General features: G+C 36.1%; 1 protein-coding gene across 2 annotated transcripts in view; it reads left to right on the forward strand.

Annotated features, from left to right (window-relative positions):
- Positions 1–19,418, forward strand: part of METTL8 (methyltransferase 8, tRNA N3-cytidine) — a 74,444-nt gene that overhangs the window by 31,321 nt on the left and 23,705 nt on the right. For both annotated transcript variants that reach the window (XM_024765732.1, XM_024765733.1), the window contains exons 3-4: positions 2,283–2,437; positions 18,600–18,691. In XM_024765732.1, the coding sequence (XP_024621500.1) occupies positions 2,283–2,437; positions 18,600–18,691 (247 nt within the window). The remainder of the gene's footprint in view (positions 1–2,282; positions 2,438–18,599; positions 18,692–19,418) is intronic.

The raw sequence follows: 19,418 nt of genomic DNA on the forward strand, positions 1-19,418 counted from the left end.
AATTCTTTTGGGAGCTGACCCTGCCCTTCTCTTTTTTTCTCATCACAAAATGGAACCATGACCTAGTAAACATTAAGCTAACATGATAGTCATAACATAAAGCACATATTTATTAATCGTTGCAGTGACTATAACTGGATAGCTGCCTGTATAGTGTCAACTCTTCGGTCACTTCCTTCTTCCACACTGCAGGGATCTAAGAAGCCACCTTGGGAAATATGAAGTAACTTCCTTCCAATTAAATTTATGTCAGACAAGTACCATTTTTGTGTAGTCAGTCAAACAATTAATTCACAAGCAGCTTGGTGCTGCCCTTAGAAGTTTGCAATTTATTTGAGAAAGCATTTATGTTAAGTAGTTGTATTATGTATCTATATTATGTTTATTATACAGTTTACTATATATTTATATAATATAAAAGATAAAGAGCATTGCAAGGCTGTTGTAGATAATACATAAATGAAATAAAGATGTTTGTGTGGTTAATTAGAAAAAGCTGCCTAAGCTGGACAAATTGCCACATGTTTAGGCCCTGGCTATACCGTGTTTTTCTATGGGCTAGCGGTCTGCAAGGCACACACTTCTCTGACATTTTCCTGAATTGCCTAATATCCAATCTGGTTATGCCTTTTTGTCTCCAGCTGTCTGTAGATGTTCTTGGGCATTTATAGTGAGAAAAACATCTTTTTTTCCCTTCTCTTCCTCTTCTATATATAGATAGATATAGATAAGTATCACGTGATTATTTGAAGGATTGAAATTTCATTTTGATTTGGCTTTCCTGGGTGGAAAACATTTACATCATTTCATACTTTTGAGCATGAATTGCCTCTTTTTCTAGGTGTAATCCATTTCTACTCTTCAGCATACGGAAGATTTTATGAATAATGTTCAGTGCAGAAAGAGAGCTCTAAAAATAATTGTGCTAGTAGGGTTTTGTTAGTCTTATGTGGAACAGTGACAGGAGAAAAGAACAAAGGCACATCAGAGGAAAGGTAGTGGTAGGCAGAGCATTTGATTTCATTTGCCTCCACCAAAGAGCTTGCATTTAGTGGAGAAGCAAAAACAAATAAGAAACAGGAGATCTGCACTAGCTATTGAATGTTTCATTTCTCATCACTGTTAGTCACATTTGAATGGAATCATTGCAGTCTTTTTGGTGTGTATAACTAAGCCTTTTTTTCCCAAAAGGAAAATCTTGAATTTTATGTTTAAAAGCACAATGAGATGTTTTTGACATTCTGCAGTTTGTTTTGGAATTCATAGTCTTAAAAACCCATTGACTTTCAGTAAGGTGGTAAAGGGTGTACAATACATGTCATTTTTATGCCTGATAGCACCTGGGATAGTCTCTAATGCATATTATATATACACACCTTTTATCATCCGTTTCTAGCTTACAGCGTTAGGCTGAATGTTGCGATTAACAACTGAATGGGGGTGAAATGCCAAGCAGTATTACAATGGATTCTTATTGGAAAACATAAGCTCTTTAGAGCTTATTTTTTATACTTTTCCATGAAGATTTTAAGCCGACATATACGCCAGTACATAATTAAAATAACATACTCTTTAAATGTTTAAGTTATTCTCCAGAAATGGAGATAGATTTGGCTAATCAAATGATGATTCTCCTCTTGAGCTGGGATTTAAGCATGCGTTTTGTACAGGGAAATCTGTTTTGCAAATGCATTACTGATTATTCTTTAAAATGTATGTATACAGGGTTGTTAGAATTAAGAACTGTTGGGATCATATCTTAATATAGTATTTACTTACTTATTTTACCAATATTCATATTATTCAGCCCAGCCCAGGGAATGAGATTTTTAAAATTTGTTTTCTTATTCTGCTCCTATACTTGGGTTTTTGGTCTAGTGGTCATCAAATATTCCCTAGAAATACATTTGCGTAGAATTCCCAAAACAAAATAATAAAATCACTTAAAAAAACTTTTTAGTATACAAAATCCAGATTCTGGGCTTACATGCTTTAGCCTGTGCTAAAAATTATATAAGCAAATACCAAAGAAAGCCAAGTTGGTCAAGGCTGTGACTTATAAAGAATGCCAGGCAATGTTGTACACTCCAGATATTCTTTTTCCTTCTCTTGGCCTGAAAAATACTTCAGGAAAGAAGCTACCATGCCCATCTTTCATTTCAAATTTTTTAGTTTTCATGTCCTTTCTCAGCTTGTAAACCTTTTAGGCCAGTTTTTGGCTCTTAGATAAATAATATGTTGTTTAATCCATATTGACTAATTAACTGTTTGTAACTTTCCAGGTACTGATTAGGATGAATGTGATTTGGAGAAATTATTTTTCTCGTCTAAGGATAAGAAAGGTGCCTCACAGATACCAAAGTAGTTATCACCCAGTGGCCCCTCTGGGATCAAGGATTTTAACTGATCCAGCCAAAGTTTTTGAACACAACATGTGGTAAGTTATCTTTTTTTGTGTGTGTGGTACACGGGCCTCTTACTGTTGTGGCCTCTCCCGTTGCGGAGCACAGGCTCCGGACGTGCAGGCTCAGCAGCCATGGCTCACGGGCCCAGCCGCTCTGTGGCATGTGGGATCTTCCCGGACCGGGCACGAACCCGTGTCCCCTGCATCGGCAGGCGGACTCTCAACCACTGCGCCACCAGGGGAGCCCGGTAAGTTATCTTTTTAGGTGTGATATAATGTATGTACATTAAGCATCACCAGTGTTATTTTCATTTAGTGCCAGAAAAGGATTTTTTAAATTGAGCACTTATGTTTTTGAAGTTAAAAGCAAGGGTAACTGATCCCAACTTAAATGTTGCCAATTCTGAATTTCTTTGCAAAGAGAATTAGAAAAGTGAAGTTTCCCAAGTGCTTTCCTCAGCTTTGGGTTCTTGCAGGCCCTCCCTGCTCACCTCTGATCCTGATTTGGCAGCATATCACTGAGGGGGCTTCTTTTCTAGGTAGAGCCCTCCATTTGCCTCTTTTACAAGTACTTATCAATCAGCAAATGTGAACTCAGTACCTGCTGCTTACTGAGCACCAGGGAGAACACATTGGTTTGACCTTAATTCATGCTTTTAGGAAATCCACCCTTTATTTGTGAAGATAGATGGGTATTTATAGGAAAAACTGATGATTAGGAATACAAGGCAGCAAATTGTAAGGGCCCAGAGTGTTCTTATAAGGCATAGGTCTGTATAAGAACAACTCAAGGGCTTCCCTGGTGGCGCAGTGGTTGAGAGTCCGCCTGCCGATGCAGGGGACACGGGTTTATGCCCCGGTCCGGGAGGATCCCACATAAAAAAAAAAAAAAAAAAAAGAACAACTCAACAATGCAGAATCACTTCTATTTTGGCATAGTCAGGAAGATTTTTTTTTTCAGCTTTATTGAGTTATAATTCGCATATAAAGGAAGGTTTAAGTGGGGAAACTGAGATATTTATTCTTTCTCCAGTACCCAGTATGGTGCCTGACACATAAATATTTGTGGAATAATAGATAGGTAAAGCTGGAGTAAGGGCATTCTAGGTGGGTAGACAGTCATATCCACCTAGATGAGGAAGTATAAGGCATATTCAGGAGAACAGGATAGTTTGCCGAAAATAAAGGCTCTTCTAGGAGATTGGTAAATGATAAGGTTGGAATGGTAATAGACTAGGTGTGGGGTAGGAGCAAGATTGTGTGTGGTCTTAAATTCACACCTGAAGTGAAAGGTATTACAGAGCCACTAAAGAGAAATGGCATTCATTATACATGGTATATTAAGTATAAGTATTTGTATAACAGTATAAGGATAGATCAGCAGGTAGAACTAGAAGCAGAAAAGGGAAAATGAGAGAGAGATTGTAAGGGAAGAAAAAATAGAACTTGGTGCTTTTGTAGAATAAAGGAAAAGGAAACATTTGACTCTGAAGGTTTGATCCTAGATGACTAATAGAAATAGGAAAATCAAGAGGTAAATTGATTTTTTTTAAATATAATAGAAGAAAAACAGGTGGTTTATCTTCTTTTTTTGTTTGTTTTTTGTTTTTTGTTTGTTTTTTGTTTGCATTACGCAGGCCTCTCACTGTTGTGGCCTCTCCCGTTGCGGAGCACAGGCTCCGGAAGTGCAGGCTCAGCGGCCATGGCTCACGGGCCCAGCCGCTCCGTGGCATGTGGGATCTTCCCAGACCGGGGCACAAACCCGTGTCCCCTGCATCGGCAGGCGGACTCTCAACCACTGCGCCACCAGGGAAGCCCTTTTTGTTTGTTTGTTTTGTTTTTATCTTCTTTTTTTAAATTGAAGTGTAGTTGATGTACAATATTATATAAGTTACAGGTATAAAGTATAGTGATTCACAATTTTTAAAGGTTATACTCCATTTATAGTTATAAAATATTGGCTATATTCTCATCCTTGTAGCTTATTTTATACATAATAGTTTGTACCTCTTAATTCCCTACCCCTATATTGCCCGTCCCTCTTCTCTCTCCCCCTGGTAACCACTGGTTTGTTCTCTATGTCAAACAGGTGGTTTCTTATAAAGTTAAATATACACTTACCATATGACACAGCAATTCCACCCACTCCTAGGTATTTACCAGAATAAATGAAAATATATGTCCACATAAAGACTTGTATATGAGTGCTCATAACAGATATAGGTATTTGACAAAATAAGAGGTAAATTGATTTTTTATTTTGGAATAAAGATGGTGCATTTAATTTTAGATATTTTGAATAGGTTTTCAGAGAGGAACATCCTGAGAAAAATGTCCAGAACATAGACTCCACTGCTAGGAAGAGAGAGCAGTCAGGGCTGAAGATGTGAGGTTGGGTATAATATCTGCAGACAAGATTGTTATCTGACTAGCCTTGGGAGCAGGACCTCTAGGGCTGGGAAAGTAATTCATGGACTTTCTATGTTTATATTGCAACAGAATATCAATTTTAAAAGGAAATAGATTGACTTTATTAATTAGTCCTGCACTATACAATATGGTGGCCCCTACCCACATATGGTTTTTGAGCACTTGAAACCTGGTTAGTCTGAATTCAGATGTGCTATAACATTTTGAAGATTTAATATAAGTAAAAGGTAAAGTATATCATTAATAATTTTTGTACTTAATTATTCAGTAAATGTTAAAATGATATTATTTTGGATATGTTGAATTACAGTATATTATTAAAATTAATTTCCTTTTCACTTTTTTATCATGGCTACGAGAAAATTTTAAATTACATGTGTGGCCGACATTATACTTTCTTGGACAGTTACTAAGTTAAACCATTTTGACTATCATCACCAATTTGGACAGTTATAATAGGCTGTGAGATAATTGTCAAACAGTTAAACCTCCAGAGGAACTTCTGGTCCTAGGCAAGCTCCTCATTTGCCAGGATTTTTGTTTTGTTTTTTGTCAGTAGACTCTAGTGATTTAGTTGTCTACATTTCTTTTTCCATTTGCTATCACTAGCTTTTTTGCCCAAGATTCCTGCCTGCCCATTTAAGTTCTGTTTTGTCATAGGCTCTCAGGGAAGCAAGGGTCATGTGGTTCAGTGCCTCTCAAACACTGTGGGCTAGCTTAGGGCTGCTGCACAAGAATCCCTTGAGGTATGGCCCAGGAATTTGTAATTTGAAAAAGTTCTTTTAGTAATTCTGTTGAGCTACCAGGTTTAGGAATCCTTGATGCAGTCCAATGGTTTCAAACTTTAGTAGAATTTTTTTTCCAAGTGAAGGCTTAACATAGAATCCCAATATTTAAAAGGTAAAAACAAACGTACTCTGAGTGAAGTGAAGTGGTCATAGAGGCTTGGGGCATTGACAGCTCCACTTCCCTTTTCCTCTCCCACCCCTCCCTCCCTCCCTCTAGCAGCCTAGAGGACCTTTAGGGTTCAGCTGACCAGAGTTTGAAAAACCTTGATCTGATCTCTACAGCCATCCTTCTCCATAGCATACCCCCAAAGAAGTTACCCTGACTGTGCAGGATACCTCTAGTGAACTCTCTCCAAAGCAGATACATACTGTAATAATAAAAAAATAATAATTTTCTCCAAGGGAAGAGGAAAGTAGTTGCTTCACATCACCTTCCCATGTCCCCCACCCCAGTTCCCCCCATTTTTTTGCATGAAGAGAAGATAAGTAAATTAAACTGAAAACCAGAAGACTGGTTTACTTTCTCCTTACTTCAAGTCCAAAGTTCTGTCTAAAAGTTCTCACTTCCTTCCTTATTTCCTCCTTTATATTTAAGAATAATGTCTCCTCATGCTGAATTTTGATTTTTAAGAAGTCTCTTAACAAGTACATGTCAGTTTTCTCTCAGAGATGTTGATCAGAATTGTGTACAGTTCATTTTTCCCTTTAGCCTCTAGTTTAGTTAATAAGAACTATTTACTCTATACATGAACCTCTTGTTAAAAATTTTTTGAGAAAAAATAAAAATACCGTTTTTCTTCAGTTTCTATATCCTGAGTAATATTTGCCCTCCAGATTCTGGATATTACTAGTATTTACATCTGCCTATAGGCTCTTAATTCTTAATAGTTTAGTTAAGTGAATTTCACATAACATAAAATTAACCATTTTAGGTGAACAGTTCAGTGGCATTAATTACATTCACGATTTTGTGCAACCAGCATCGTTCCAAAACATTTCCATAACTCTAAAGTAAAGTCCCTTATCCATTAGGCCTCTTACACTCATGCTACAGTTCCCAGCCCCTGGCAACCACCAATCTGTGTTTGTCTCTAGAGAATTACCTCTTCTGCATATTTCGTATAAATGAGATTATACAATATGTGATCTTCTGTGTCTGGCTTCTTTCCCTTAGCATAAAGTCTTGGAGATCCATCCATATTGTAGCATGTATCGGTACTTGATTCATTTTTATGACAGAATAGTATTCCATTGTATGTATATACCACGGTTGGTTTATCCACTCATTCACTGATGGACATTTAAGCTATTTCCACCTTTTGGCTCTTGTGAACAGAGCTGCTGTGACATGTGTGTATATGTACATGTTTGAGTCACCTAGGAATGGAACTGTGGGGTCATGTGGTAATTCTACATTTAACTTTTTGCGGAACCGCCATACTTTTCCACAGTGACTAAATCATTTTGTATTCCACTTATAGTCTTTTAGTTATACTTAGTACATTTATCAATTTGGGGGGCACTGACATGAAACTATATTCAGAGTGCTTGTGAGACATGGCCCAGACATCTGTCTGTATTGAGCAAATTACACAGTTACTTGGAAGAATCATTCCTTATTCCACGCTGCTCCTGGTTTAAGTGTATAGGAACTTTTCAGGGGACCCCCGAAATGTATAAGGAAGCAGTAAGCACTTGTATTATCATATAACTAAATCAGCTAGGCCAGCAGCTTTCAAGCTTTTTGGCATGACCCACAGTAAGGAGAACAGTTCACATCATGCAACAGTACTTGTACGTATAACACATGCACATATATGAAACAGGAACAGAAGTTTCCTATGCAGTTTTACCATGTAAGACATGCACTCATAGTTTCCATTTGTTCTTTTCTGCTCCATTTTTGTTTTTTTCTCTTTTTAAATGTAGATGGACTAACTAAATTGGTTTCATGACTCACTAAAAGTGACATGACCTTTAGTTTAAAAACACTGAGCTAAGTGATTCTCTGTAGATCCAAGGCAAGACCTATATCCTGTAACATGACTTTCTATTACATAACCCATTTAAATAACTGACTGTTTCCAGCATCCCAATAGAGTTCAGGTATCAAGAATTCTTTCTTACTATATAGTCTGAATTTTCTTTATACAATAATTTGTCATGAGAGGCAATCTAGATGTTAAAAGGGGCAGTCTACATGTCTAACTTTAGGAAGTTACTTAATCTCTCTGTGCCTCAGTCTCCTCATCTCTAAAATGGGATAATAATAGTAATATTAACCTCATAGAGTTCTTGTAAGGATTGAATTAGTATATATATGTTATAATATAAATTGTATATACATGATAAATAAGCAACACATAAGAATTAGCTGTATTATTATTATTACCGTTTCCTAACATGTACTTTAGTTACTTATGTGTCTGTTTTATCTTCATTATTAGATTGTATGACTCTTCAGAGAAGAACTTAGCTTATATCTGTTTCATTGCTATATTCTCTATATTATAGGTACCCAATAAGTTTGTTTGAATAAGTGAATGAATGTAGAGAAATAGGAGATCCAGTTTATGTCTACTTGAAATTTACAGCTAGACTGAGAGTTAATATCATAGCTATAAAAAATAAAATTAAATAAATAAAAAATAAATTTAAAAAATATCATAGCTAAACATGGGCTTCAGAACCCAAAAAATCTGAATTTAAGCCCTGACTCTACCCCTTTCCAGGGTTAGAATTTGAGGAATTTGAGCAAGTTTTTTTCATGAGGTGTTGTGAGTATTAAAGGAAATAAATATGTAAAACACTTAGTAGTAGTAAGCTCCCTAAAAGGCATCATTCTTGTTATTATTATAAGACGGAGAGTTGAGATATATACCAATGAATAAATAAACAGTATAGAGGACTATGCAGGGTCATACAGTGAAGACAGTGAAGACCATAGGAATAGTCTTCACAATAGGAAGAGATTTTTGAGATGGGGATGTAAGAAAGTCAATAAGATTTCATAGGGCAGGTAGGATTTAACCTGGGCTCTGAAGGATGAGGAGGATTTAACTAGTGAAAACCCTTTTGTTCTAGACATGAGCAAAGATCTGCATTGTACACGAGGTATATTTCGTGTACAAAAGCAAGCAAATAGACCAGCCCACTTGGAAGAGAGGTTTCACATTTTGAAACTGGGTAAATGGTGTGACAAAAGAAGTATTTTAGGAGAATTAATCAGGCTCTGTTGTCAGGACACGTAGAGTTAACCATTGTAGAACATGAAATGATATCTTTTTTCCTTAGCATTTTTGTTATATTGACATGTACCCATCACTGGGCTAGGTTCAGAGCAGTACTCAAGAGAGGAACAGCAGATGATCACTGCTCTAAAGGAGCTCTAGTCTGTTTCACTAATAAGCTTGAGTCCTCCAGGTAAAGAAGATGGAATGAATCTGAAAAACAAAGTATTCCTCCTCCAACAAAATGAATAAGAAGTAGTAAAAGCAAGCAAAAACTATGCCAACAGCAACTACAAGAGTTCATACTGTTCATACATAGACAATTAGTGACCAAGGAAAGAAACTATAGATTCATGTGTGGCTCAGAGTGGCTTCTAACCCTATCTTTATCCCTCAGAAGCAGTACTAGGGAAAGGTCAGCTGACAAATCATTACTAATACTCATTAGGCAGCCCTGGCAAATGTTGAGAAAGAGCCCTTGAAAATAAGTGTTCTCACCTATCACAGAAGAATTTGAGGTCTTAGTAGAGTAGGGAAAATCATGGGGCTCACCATTTTCCAGAGTTCCATGCTGAATTGAAACTATCCAAAGCCCAATGGAAACCTCCTTAGGAATAGGACACATCCTAACTAGATAAGTGAAACCTAGCATAGATAGGACTTAATAAATCTCAAAAAAAAAAAAAAAAAAAAAAAAAAAAAAAAAAAAAAAAAAAAAAAAAAAAAAAGCAGACCCAGACCCTCATAAAATAAAGGCTGCCAGCTACCCAGTGGAGTTCCCCCTTCTCCCCCACCTCTGACACCCTCAGATTACAGAAAAGTGCAGAGGATACATAATACCCAGCCTTCAAACTAAGCTTGCAGAGAAAGATAAACCTGAGTAAGGTTTGGTGTCAAGAGAATTTGTCTGCCAACAAACCAGAGAGGAAAGAAGGAAGGAGGGGAGAAAGAACATAGCATGCACTATGGATTAGTTTGCATTTTCCAATATGTTATGTAAAGGGAATCACAATATATACTCTTTTTTTTCTGGCCTCTTTTACTAAGGATCATTATTTTTAGGTTTATGCATGTTGTTGCATATATCAATATTTTGCTTATTTTTATGACTGATAAAAGAATAAAATCAGAATATATAAAAAGCTCTCAAAATTCGATAAACACCCCAATAAAAATGGGCAAAATATTGAACAGACACTTCACCTAAGAAGATACACAGATAACAAGCATATGAAAAGATGCTCAAACATCAGTAGTCATTAGGGAAGTGCAAATTAAAGTCACAATGAAATACTACCAAACATTTATTAGAACAGCTAAAATTCAAAATACTGTACCAATACTGTTGGTGAAGATGTAGAGGAACTGGAATTTTCATACACTGCTGGTGGGAATATAAAATGGTGCAACCACTTTGGAAAACAGCTTGGCAGTTTCTTAAAAAATTAAACATACAACCTCTATATGATTCAGCCATTCCATTCCTAGATATTTATCCAAGAGAAAAGAAAGCATACAAAGACTTTTGCATGATTGTTCATAGCTTTATGTGTAATAGTCAAATTTGGCAACAACCCAAATGTCCATCAACAAGTAAATGGATAAACAAATTGTATATCTATATAATGAACACTACTAATAAAAAAGGAATGAAACTATTGATACACACAACAACATGAATGAATTTCAAAATAATTATGCTGAGTGAAAGAAGCTAGAAATAAAGAGTATGTACTTTACTTTTACTGTACTAGAAAATGCAAACTAATCTATAGAGGCCGACAACAGATCAGTGGTTGTTAGTGAAGCAGGAGGGGGGTGTGGCGAGAAGGGGAGGGGTGGAAGGGAGGGATTACAAAGGTGCACCAGAAAACTTGAGAGTAATGGATATATTCATTAACTTGGTTGTGGTGACGTTTTCACGCATATTACATTTGTCAAAATGTATCAAATCATATACTTTAAATATGTGCGGTATGTCAATTATACCTCAATAAAGCCATTAAAAAATATGGTTACATCCATACATTGGAAAACAATGTAGCAGTTAATAAAAATAAGAGAGATCCATGTGTATTGATATCAAGAGATGGCTATGGTATGTCATTAAACAGAAAGAGCAAGTTGCAGAAAAGTATCTCTAGTATGGCCTCATTTTTATTAAGGAATTTCTGTACATGTGCTACAGTATATACATATCTTTGTTTTTATATACACAGAGAAATGTCTGGAAAGGTCCACATTATACTGATAACACTGTTTATCTCAGGGATGGACATGGGGATAAGAAGTAGGGTAGAGATGAAACTTCGTATTTTATAAGCATTAGTATTATTTGAATTTTGATTTTTTAAAAGAATGCCCCCCATGTACATATTCTCATCTTACTGTCTATCTGATAAAGTCTTTGTTCTTTAATAATCAATTACAACTCCTCATCTTCCTAACAGTTTTGAGTTCTATCAAATCTTCTTCATTTTCGTGTCCCCAGTTCACAGCCCAGTGCCTAATAGTTATAGGTTGTCAATAAATGTCTAACGAGAGAAGTAAATATTGTTTTTTTTCCAGCAGCTGTGACCTCTATCTCTTGTATGCAGAAGTGGGAAGGCATTGGTTCTTTCTTTTTTTTTTTTTTTTTTTTTTTTTTTTGCGGTACGCGGGCCTCTCACTGTTGTGGCCTCTCCCGTTGCGGAGCACAGGCTCCGGACGCACAGGCTCAGCGGCCATGGCTCACGGGGCCAGCCGCTCCGCGGGACGTGGGATCTTCCCGGACCGGGGCACGAACACGTGTCCCCTGCATCGGCAGGCGGACTCTCAACCACTGTGCCACCAGGGAAGCCCCGGCATTGGTTCTTTCTGTGTGTCTTTTGTATGTCATTCATTCCTAAGTAAGAAACTGATTTACTAATAAAAATAATCAACTGAAATATTTATTATGGCCAAAAAAGATAAGTGGAAAGCCAGGACTCAGCAATATAAATTAGTGTCAATAGTAGAAAAGATTTAATTGAAGTTAGTTCAGTTATTTTCTGATTTACCTATAACAACTATATTTTATCCATCTGAGACATTTTTTTTACCGATTAACATCTCTGTGAAGTCATGGCATTTCTTAAAATTGATGGCATCTTACAATTGTAATTGGAAGTGTTTTTTTCTTTCTTACTGGTACAGAAAATAATGGTATCTTAGATTTGATGAAATAGGATAATTATAATTTCAAAGTACATAGTCTTAATTGTACACTGTTTTGAGAACTATTACATTTATTTTACTAATACAAAAACTAAGAGACATAGAAAATATAAATTACTTTCCACTGCCATACATCAAGATTAACATTTGAATATTTGTTATATTGTTAGAAAAGCATGAAAACCTTTTGTTATATGGATAAATCGGCAACAGACATAAAAGATTGACCCAGAAGGAAGTACATGTGAACATATGGGAAAATATACAACAGTAAAAGAAATACAAGTCAAAACAATTTGGTACCTTTTTATAGCTACTAAAATAACACCAAAAAAGAAAGAAAAAGAGAGAGAGAGAAATTTAAGATAACACTGTATCCTGGTAGCAGTGTAAGTTAATACAATCTGGTTATATTTCTGTTTATTTTTTGTCTCATCTGTTCTTTTATTTTTCTCTACTGGCTTTTTGGCTATACATCTTTTGATTATTTTTTGTATGTTATTTTAGAGCAATAGTTTCAAACATTTTGGTCTTAGGACCCCTGTACACTGTTAAATCATTGAGGACCCCAAAGACCTTTTATTTATGTGGATTATATCTATTGATATGTTCAATATTAGAGATTGAAACTGAACAGTAAAATATTAATTTTAAAACAATAATAAACATTACATGTTAACATAAATTACATATTTTCATGAAAATATCTATTTGCTCCCCAAAAATATAGTGCAAGGAGTGCATTGTTTTAAATGTTTGTAAGTCTCTCTAATGTCTGGCTTAATGGAAAAAGCTGGATTCTCATATGTGCTGCTTCATTTAATCTTTTGTGTAATGTTGTTTAGGTTGAATTATATGAAGGAAACTTGGCCTCACACAGATATGTACTTGTAAAAGAGAGGAGTGTTATAATAGCATCTTAAGATAATTTTAGATATTTTTCTTTTTTTTTTAAGCTGTGCCCCACATCTTGTGGGATCTTAGTTCCCTGACCCGGGGTTGAACCCTGGCCCTCGGCAGTGAAAGCGCAGGAGTCCTAACCACTGGACCACCTGGGAATTCCCCATATTTTTCTTTCCTTTTTAAAAAATATTTATTTATTTATTTTTGGCTGTGTTGGGTCTTTGTTGCTGCACACGGGCTTTCTCTAATTGCGGCAAGCAGGGGCTACTCTTCATTGTGGTGCATGGGGGTCTAATTGTGGCTTCTCTTGTTGCAGAGCACGGGCTCTAGGTGCGCGGGCTTGCTTCACTAGTTGTGGCTCACAGGCTCTAGAGCGCAGGCTAAGTAGTTGTGGCGCATGGACTTAGCTGCTCTGCAGCATGTGGGATCTTCCCGGACCAGGGCCCGAACCTGTGTCCCCTGCATTGGCAGGTGGATTCTTAACCACTGCGCCGCCAGGGAAGCCCCCCCATATTTTTCTTGATACTACATTAAATCTCAGCAGCAGCAGTTTCTTAGTTGCAATATGGAATATGAAACCATATCAATGAACTTTTGGTATTGTGCTATATTATAATCCATTGTTACACCTTATACTTTTTTTAAAAATAAATTTATTTATTTTTGGCTGCGTTGGGTCTTCGTTGCTGTGCCCCGGCTTTCTCTAGTTGCGGTGAGTAGGGGCTACTCTTCGTTGCGTTGTGCGGGCTTCTCATTGCGGTGGCTTCTCTTGTTGCGGAGCACAGGCTCTAGGCGCACAGGCTGCAGCAGTTGTGATTCATGGGCTCTAGAGCGCAGGCTCAGTAGTTGTGATGCACAGACTTAGTTGCTCCGCGGCATGTGGGATCTTCCCAGACCAGGGCTCAAACCCGTGCCCCCTGAATTAGCAGGCAGATTCTTAACCACTGCGCCACCAGGGAAGCCCACACCTTCTATTTTGAATTTTTTTTTTTACCTATGCATCATTTTATGACATCATGTATGGAAAATTTGGAAAGTTTAGTTCCCTGTTTTATGTAGATTCAGATGACACATTTCATTATACAATACTCAAAAATCACATTTGTTAATACACCATTATTCCCATCAGGAAAAATCTCTTAAGTATTGGGAGCTATCAAACTCATGGTGGTGGAAACAACCTTTCCAAAATCCTAATTTTTGCTTGAAAGCACAAAATTTATCTTTGACAGCAAATACTGTTTCTTTTCTTAAAGTGATAGGCTGATTTTGTTTACTTTTAAGATGCCAAATACTCAAGTCTGAATAGCTATACTTTGTCTACAGTTGCTCTTTCAAGTAAAAATAGCATTCCATGAGAAAAGCATATAATTTAGTTCACAATGCAAACAATCATACAAGTACTTTTCTACAAGTCATTCATCAGACTTCAGTGTGCAGCTTTTTGCATGCCTCCCATTTTGTCACATAAAATATTAAAAATATATTTACCGAAGGGTAATATATTATCCTCCTCCTTCACATGCTAAAAGTTTTGATTATCTGGTGGACATTATGGATGATATCTTATGTGGAATCTGGATTATGTTGTCTTCCTTTAAAGGTGTTGAGTTTTTTTTCCTGGCAAGTGGTTAAATTATTGCCAAATCTTCTTGGTCAAGTCAGATTTAATTTTAGGTTCTGTTCAGGTGAAATTATTTTGATATTTTTCTGAATCTAGCGTGATTCTTATTCCTATAGTGTGGCAATTCTGGGGTCTTAACTGAATGCCTGAAGTGTTCAGAGAGGTCTCTCCACTCTGGCTTAGCCAGAACTCCAGTATCTCCAAGCACTGCACTGCACTGCCTATGCAGACTTCAGGGACCCTCCCCTTTGTCCAACCCCCTCTTGTTCAGTATTCTGCTGCACAAAGTCTCACCATCTCAGCAGCTCTGAACCTTGATTTCTGCCTTCTCAACTCACAAAACTACCACTCAGTGAGTCAGCCAGGCTCTGCTTGGGCTCTACCTCTGCACCACAGTCTAGAACATGTCCCAGACAGAAAGCCCAGGGTAAATGTGGGAGCTGACCTTTTGTGTTTCTCTTCTTTTAGGGATCACAGTCCTGTGCTGTCTGAAGTGTAGTCCAGTGCCTAAAAGCAATTGCTTTATATACTATTTTATCCAGTTTTATTATTGTTTATAGCAGAAGGATAGGCCTATTTCTAGGTACTCTGTCATGGCACAAATCACAAATCCTATACAGCAGTTTTAAGCCATAATTATGAATATTTTGTAGCTATGTAGAAGAGTGTTTGTGTGTGTGTGTGTGTGTATCCACAAATACAGGAAGGGAACTTGAAAAAATAAGAACTGTTAATTGATTAGGATATTTAAACGAAAGGTAAGACTTTTTCCTCTTTAAATTTTTCTATTAATATAATTTAACTATGTAATAAAATGACTTTGTTATGGAATTAAAGATTACTGAAATAGTTTTAAGGTAAAACTAATAAACTTTATTTCTTCCTTTTACCTAACAATATTTTATTTTTAATTCACTAGGCACCTAATACATTTGTTAAATTTTCTTCTATAATGACACTTTTTCATACACAGTAAATGACCAAGACAGAAAAACATTTTATCTGCGTAGCTTACACTGGGTACTTTGGTTTATATCTGATTGTTAAAAATTATAGTAGGAAGTGACACCACATTCAGCAGTTTTCTATAAGTAGGAACCTCAGAAACATTAGTACCCAAGCTAAATGATTGGGGAGAGAGTGTGTGTGTTTTAACTTTTCAAAACCAAACCAAATGCATGACTATTTAGACTGTTATTGCCATCAACTTAAAGCTAAAGCAAGGAATCATCATTCAATTGCACTATACCTATAGAAGGAATATGAAATCACACACACACGCACACATATGAACTGAAGTCATAGGACTCATGGCCACTCCAAAATTACGAATTAATTCTACTAGCCTTGGTGTGAAATTTTCTTTTTTTTTTTTTAACATCTTTATTGGAGTATAATTGCTTTACAATGGTATGTTAGACTTTTTTTAAGAAAACATATATTCTTTTTTATTATAAAGATTGCTGGGTTTTCCCCCAAGAAGGATAGCATAAAGTTTTAATGACCTTAAACATGCAGTATAGTTTTTTTATAAATATGGTTTTTAAAAGGATTATCTCTAGTTGAAGCAGCTTTATAATATTAAGGAAATTTTAAGGCAGTTACTCTTTATTCCACTATTCTACTATAATTGTTTTTATTTCACCCAGTGTGTATATTATTTTATATAGTTGTGATTATAATACGTATACAGTTTGGGGATCTGTTGTTTTAACCTCATGCTTTTTCATATATACTTTTCCATGTTGTTGCATAAACTTCATATCTATCATTTTAAATGTCTGTGTAATATTCCTTTGAGTTACCATACTTTTTCTATTATCCTATCAGTGAGGTTGTTTCCAGTTTTCTGCTATTATATTTGGTATTCCAGTAAATACTGTTGTACAGATACTTCTCTGTACAGAACTTCTCTGGGTTTTTTTTAGTGGCTTCGTTACAATAAATTCCCAGAGTATAATTTGCAAGTCAAACAGTATGAACCATTTTCTTCCTTCAGTAGTGGTGGTGGTGGTGGTGGTGGTGGTAGTGGTGGTGGTAGTGGTGGTGGTGGTGGTGGTGGTTGTTAAATACCTGATTATTTTCAGTTTGTTTGTTAGTTGTCTCTATGCTTAAATTCTATTGTAATTGTATTTGTTACTTATAAACCTTAATGATTCTTATTGCTGTCTGTTGGGTTTGGATATACATGAATCAGACTCTTCTAATATAAGAACCTCCATAAAGCAGCTGGTCTGGAGGAAGTCCCCATAAATACAGTAGAAACATTTTATAGGTTTCTATGGGGATTCTGTAACTATATAGTGGAAAATCTGTTCTCTTGGGGCTAAGGGTATAATATCCCCCTCACCTAGCAGTTAAGAAAATGAAGCAACATAAAAAACAGTATAAGGAAGTTAGAGCAATTTAAGAAATAACTAAATCTATTAAATACTCAGGAAGAAGCAAGTTAAACTAACAGTTTAAAACAAATGCGTACGAGTGAAAACCATATACACTGTCGTTGTCTCAGAGCTTGATTTTTTTACAGAGAAACAGACTGTTCTATTTTCCTTATTATATTTTTTAGAAATTCATAGATGAGAAACTTGTCCCCAGCCTTAGTAATACTATTTTTTCAACAAGTGATTTATTGCCTTTAACGTCATAACTGTCATATAATAATATTCTCTATATATTTATAGGTACAGAATATAAAATGTAGTTACCAGCTCCAAGTTATATATGCGATTCCTCACGTATATTAAAATAAGTCAAAGCAAAAATTTGTTCTGATCTCATTCATTAAAGCAAGTGATAAAGCTGTTTAGTGATTATTTGGGTTGTAAATGATTGGGTTTTATTTGAAATAACAGTGGTTAAATTTTCATCTGTGAAACTCTGATTTTTACATTATCATATACTTTTCCTGGGAACTTCAGTATACCAGTTTTGATCCTTCTTAAATGTAATTTCTCACCTTTCAGTGGTGTATTTATAGCCAGGTCACTGGAATATACCCTCTCATATCTGATTGCATAAACATGACTTAAAATAGTACTGAGCTTATCATCATTCCACCCAAAGCAACTCCTTATTCTGTCACTGTTGCCCCCACTTTCATCAGTACTCAGTTTTAATACCTTGGAATCATTCCTGACTCTCATTCTTCTCCCTTCAATATCTAGTTAATCTCCAGATCATAACTATAGTTTTCTTTCATAGTGTCTCCCCCTCTACTCTGCCTTTCTGTTTCCCATTGCCACCACCTTAGTGCTGGGCCTCATTACTCCTAGACTACTGCAGCAGACTTGAATTTTGGGTATGTGATTTCTTTATTGTTAAGAAAAATGGTTTATTCCAGGAAACTACATCACCTACTTACAGTTTTACCTATTGCAAAAAAAGAAACATAGACTTTGGAAGAACAAAACAAAAATCACCTTTTTTCTATAAAGATGTTGCTTCTATTCCAAGAAAGATATTTTGGTGGCAGGAAATAATATTCTCTCATATGGAGTAAATTCTGAAACTGAAAATACTTATAGAAAGTGCCAGGTCTTAGAAAGATGACCTTCTTATATGCTATATCAAGTAGTCTATCATTTAAACATAAATGAATCCATATATAGAAATTAAGGCAGCTAATAAGAATAGTGCAAAAGGAGTATGAAAAAACTATTAAAGAATTCCCTGTTCATACATTAACAGAAAAGCAAATAAATTTAGCCTTAGAATGAAACACAGCAAACCATACCAGCACCCAGATAAACATGCACCATGGTGCTCCTGAGACACCACTTCAGCAGTTATCTCCAGAAGGTCGCTGGGGCTTGCAAGACACCCAGAGTTAGAAGGACCGTAGGCGCTCCAGGGTTGCACCGGCGCTGTCACAAGGAACATCTGGCACAGCGTATTCATTTGCCTTGGAATTTGTTTGTGTCATTTGCCTTTGACTAACCTAGAATGAAAGGGGTATCCCTTGTCACTCTTTTTCTGCCTTCTTCAATTATAAAGCATGTTTTATAATCTTCATTTTTTGAAAGGGATCACATGCAATGGTCAAAAGAAGAAGAAGCAGCAGCCAGAAAAAAAGTAGAGGAAAACTCAGCTGTGCGAGTCCTTCTGGAAGAGCAAGGTAAAGCAACTACATGTTGTGTCTCCTGGAGCCTGGCTTCCCTGTGTGCCCTTCCACTGATTCAGTTCACACCTCAGTCTCTTTTCCTCCTAATTGTGCCACTACTTTAGAGAGTTCTTAGCTTCTACCTTTGCTAATCTACTTGATCCTTTGGGAGAATTCCCAGTTATTCCAGTGTAGCGGAACCAAAGTTAAAGAAATGAATTATGTATTCACCCTATAAGTATAATCTCTTTCTATAGTCATATTATTGCTTTCTCTGGGAGATACATAAGGGTGGCATTTAAAACAAGATATGAGAACATAATTTAAATTTTTTCCTTTAGTTATGCATCTTTTAGTATGCTGTTGTGCACTTGACCTGCTAGGAATATTCAACAGATTCAAAAACTGAGCGAAGAAGGTAGAGTCATATCAAAATGTTTCTGGTCTTTTATTGAACATAAAGTTTCAATAAGGATTTGAGGTACTTTTCTTGGAGGCCTTTGATATTTAGAGTTTAATTTAGGTAAGGCCTTGCCAACCTTAAAAATGGCTTCTAAAGTATTGGCCTATGCTCCAATCACAAAACCAGAAAATAACAAGTGTGGGTGAAGATGCATAGAAATGAAGCCCTTATATGCCCTGTTAGGGTAATTATAAAATGGTACAACCTCTACTGAAAACAGTATGGAAGTTCCTCCAAAAATTAAAAATGGAACTACCATATCATCTAGCAGTCCCACCT

The sequence above is a fragment of the Neophocaena asiaeorientalis genome, unplaced genomic scaffold (genome assembly GCF_003031525.2).
Source record: "Neophocaena asiaeorientalis asiaeorientalis breed wild unplaced genomic scaffold, Neophocaena_asiaeorientalis_V1.1 scaffold721, whole genome shotgun sequence".
Lineage (NCBI taxonomy): Eukaryota > Metazoa > Chordata > Mammalia > Artiodactyla > Phocoenidae > Neophocaena > Neophocaena asiaeorientalis.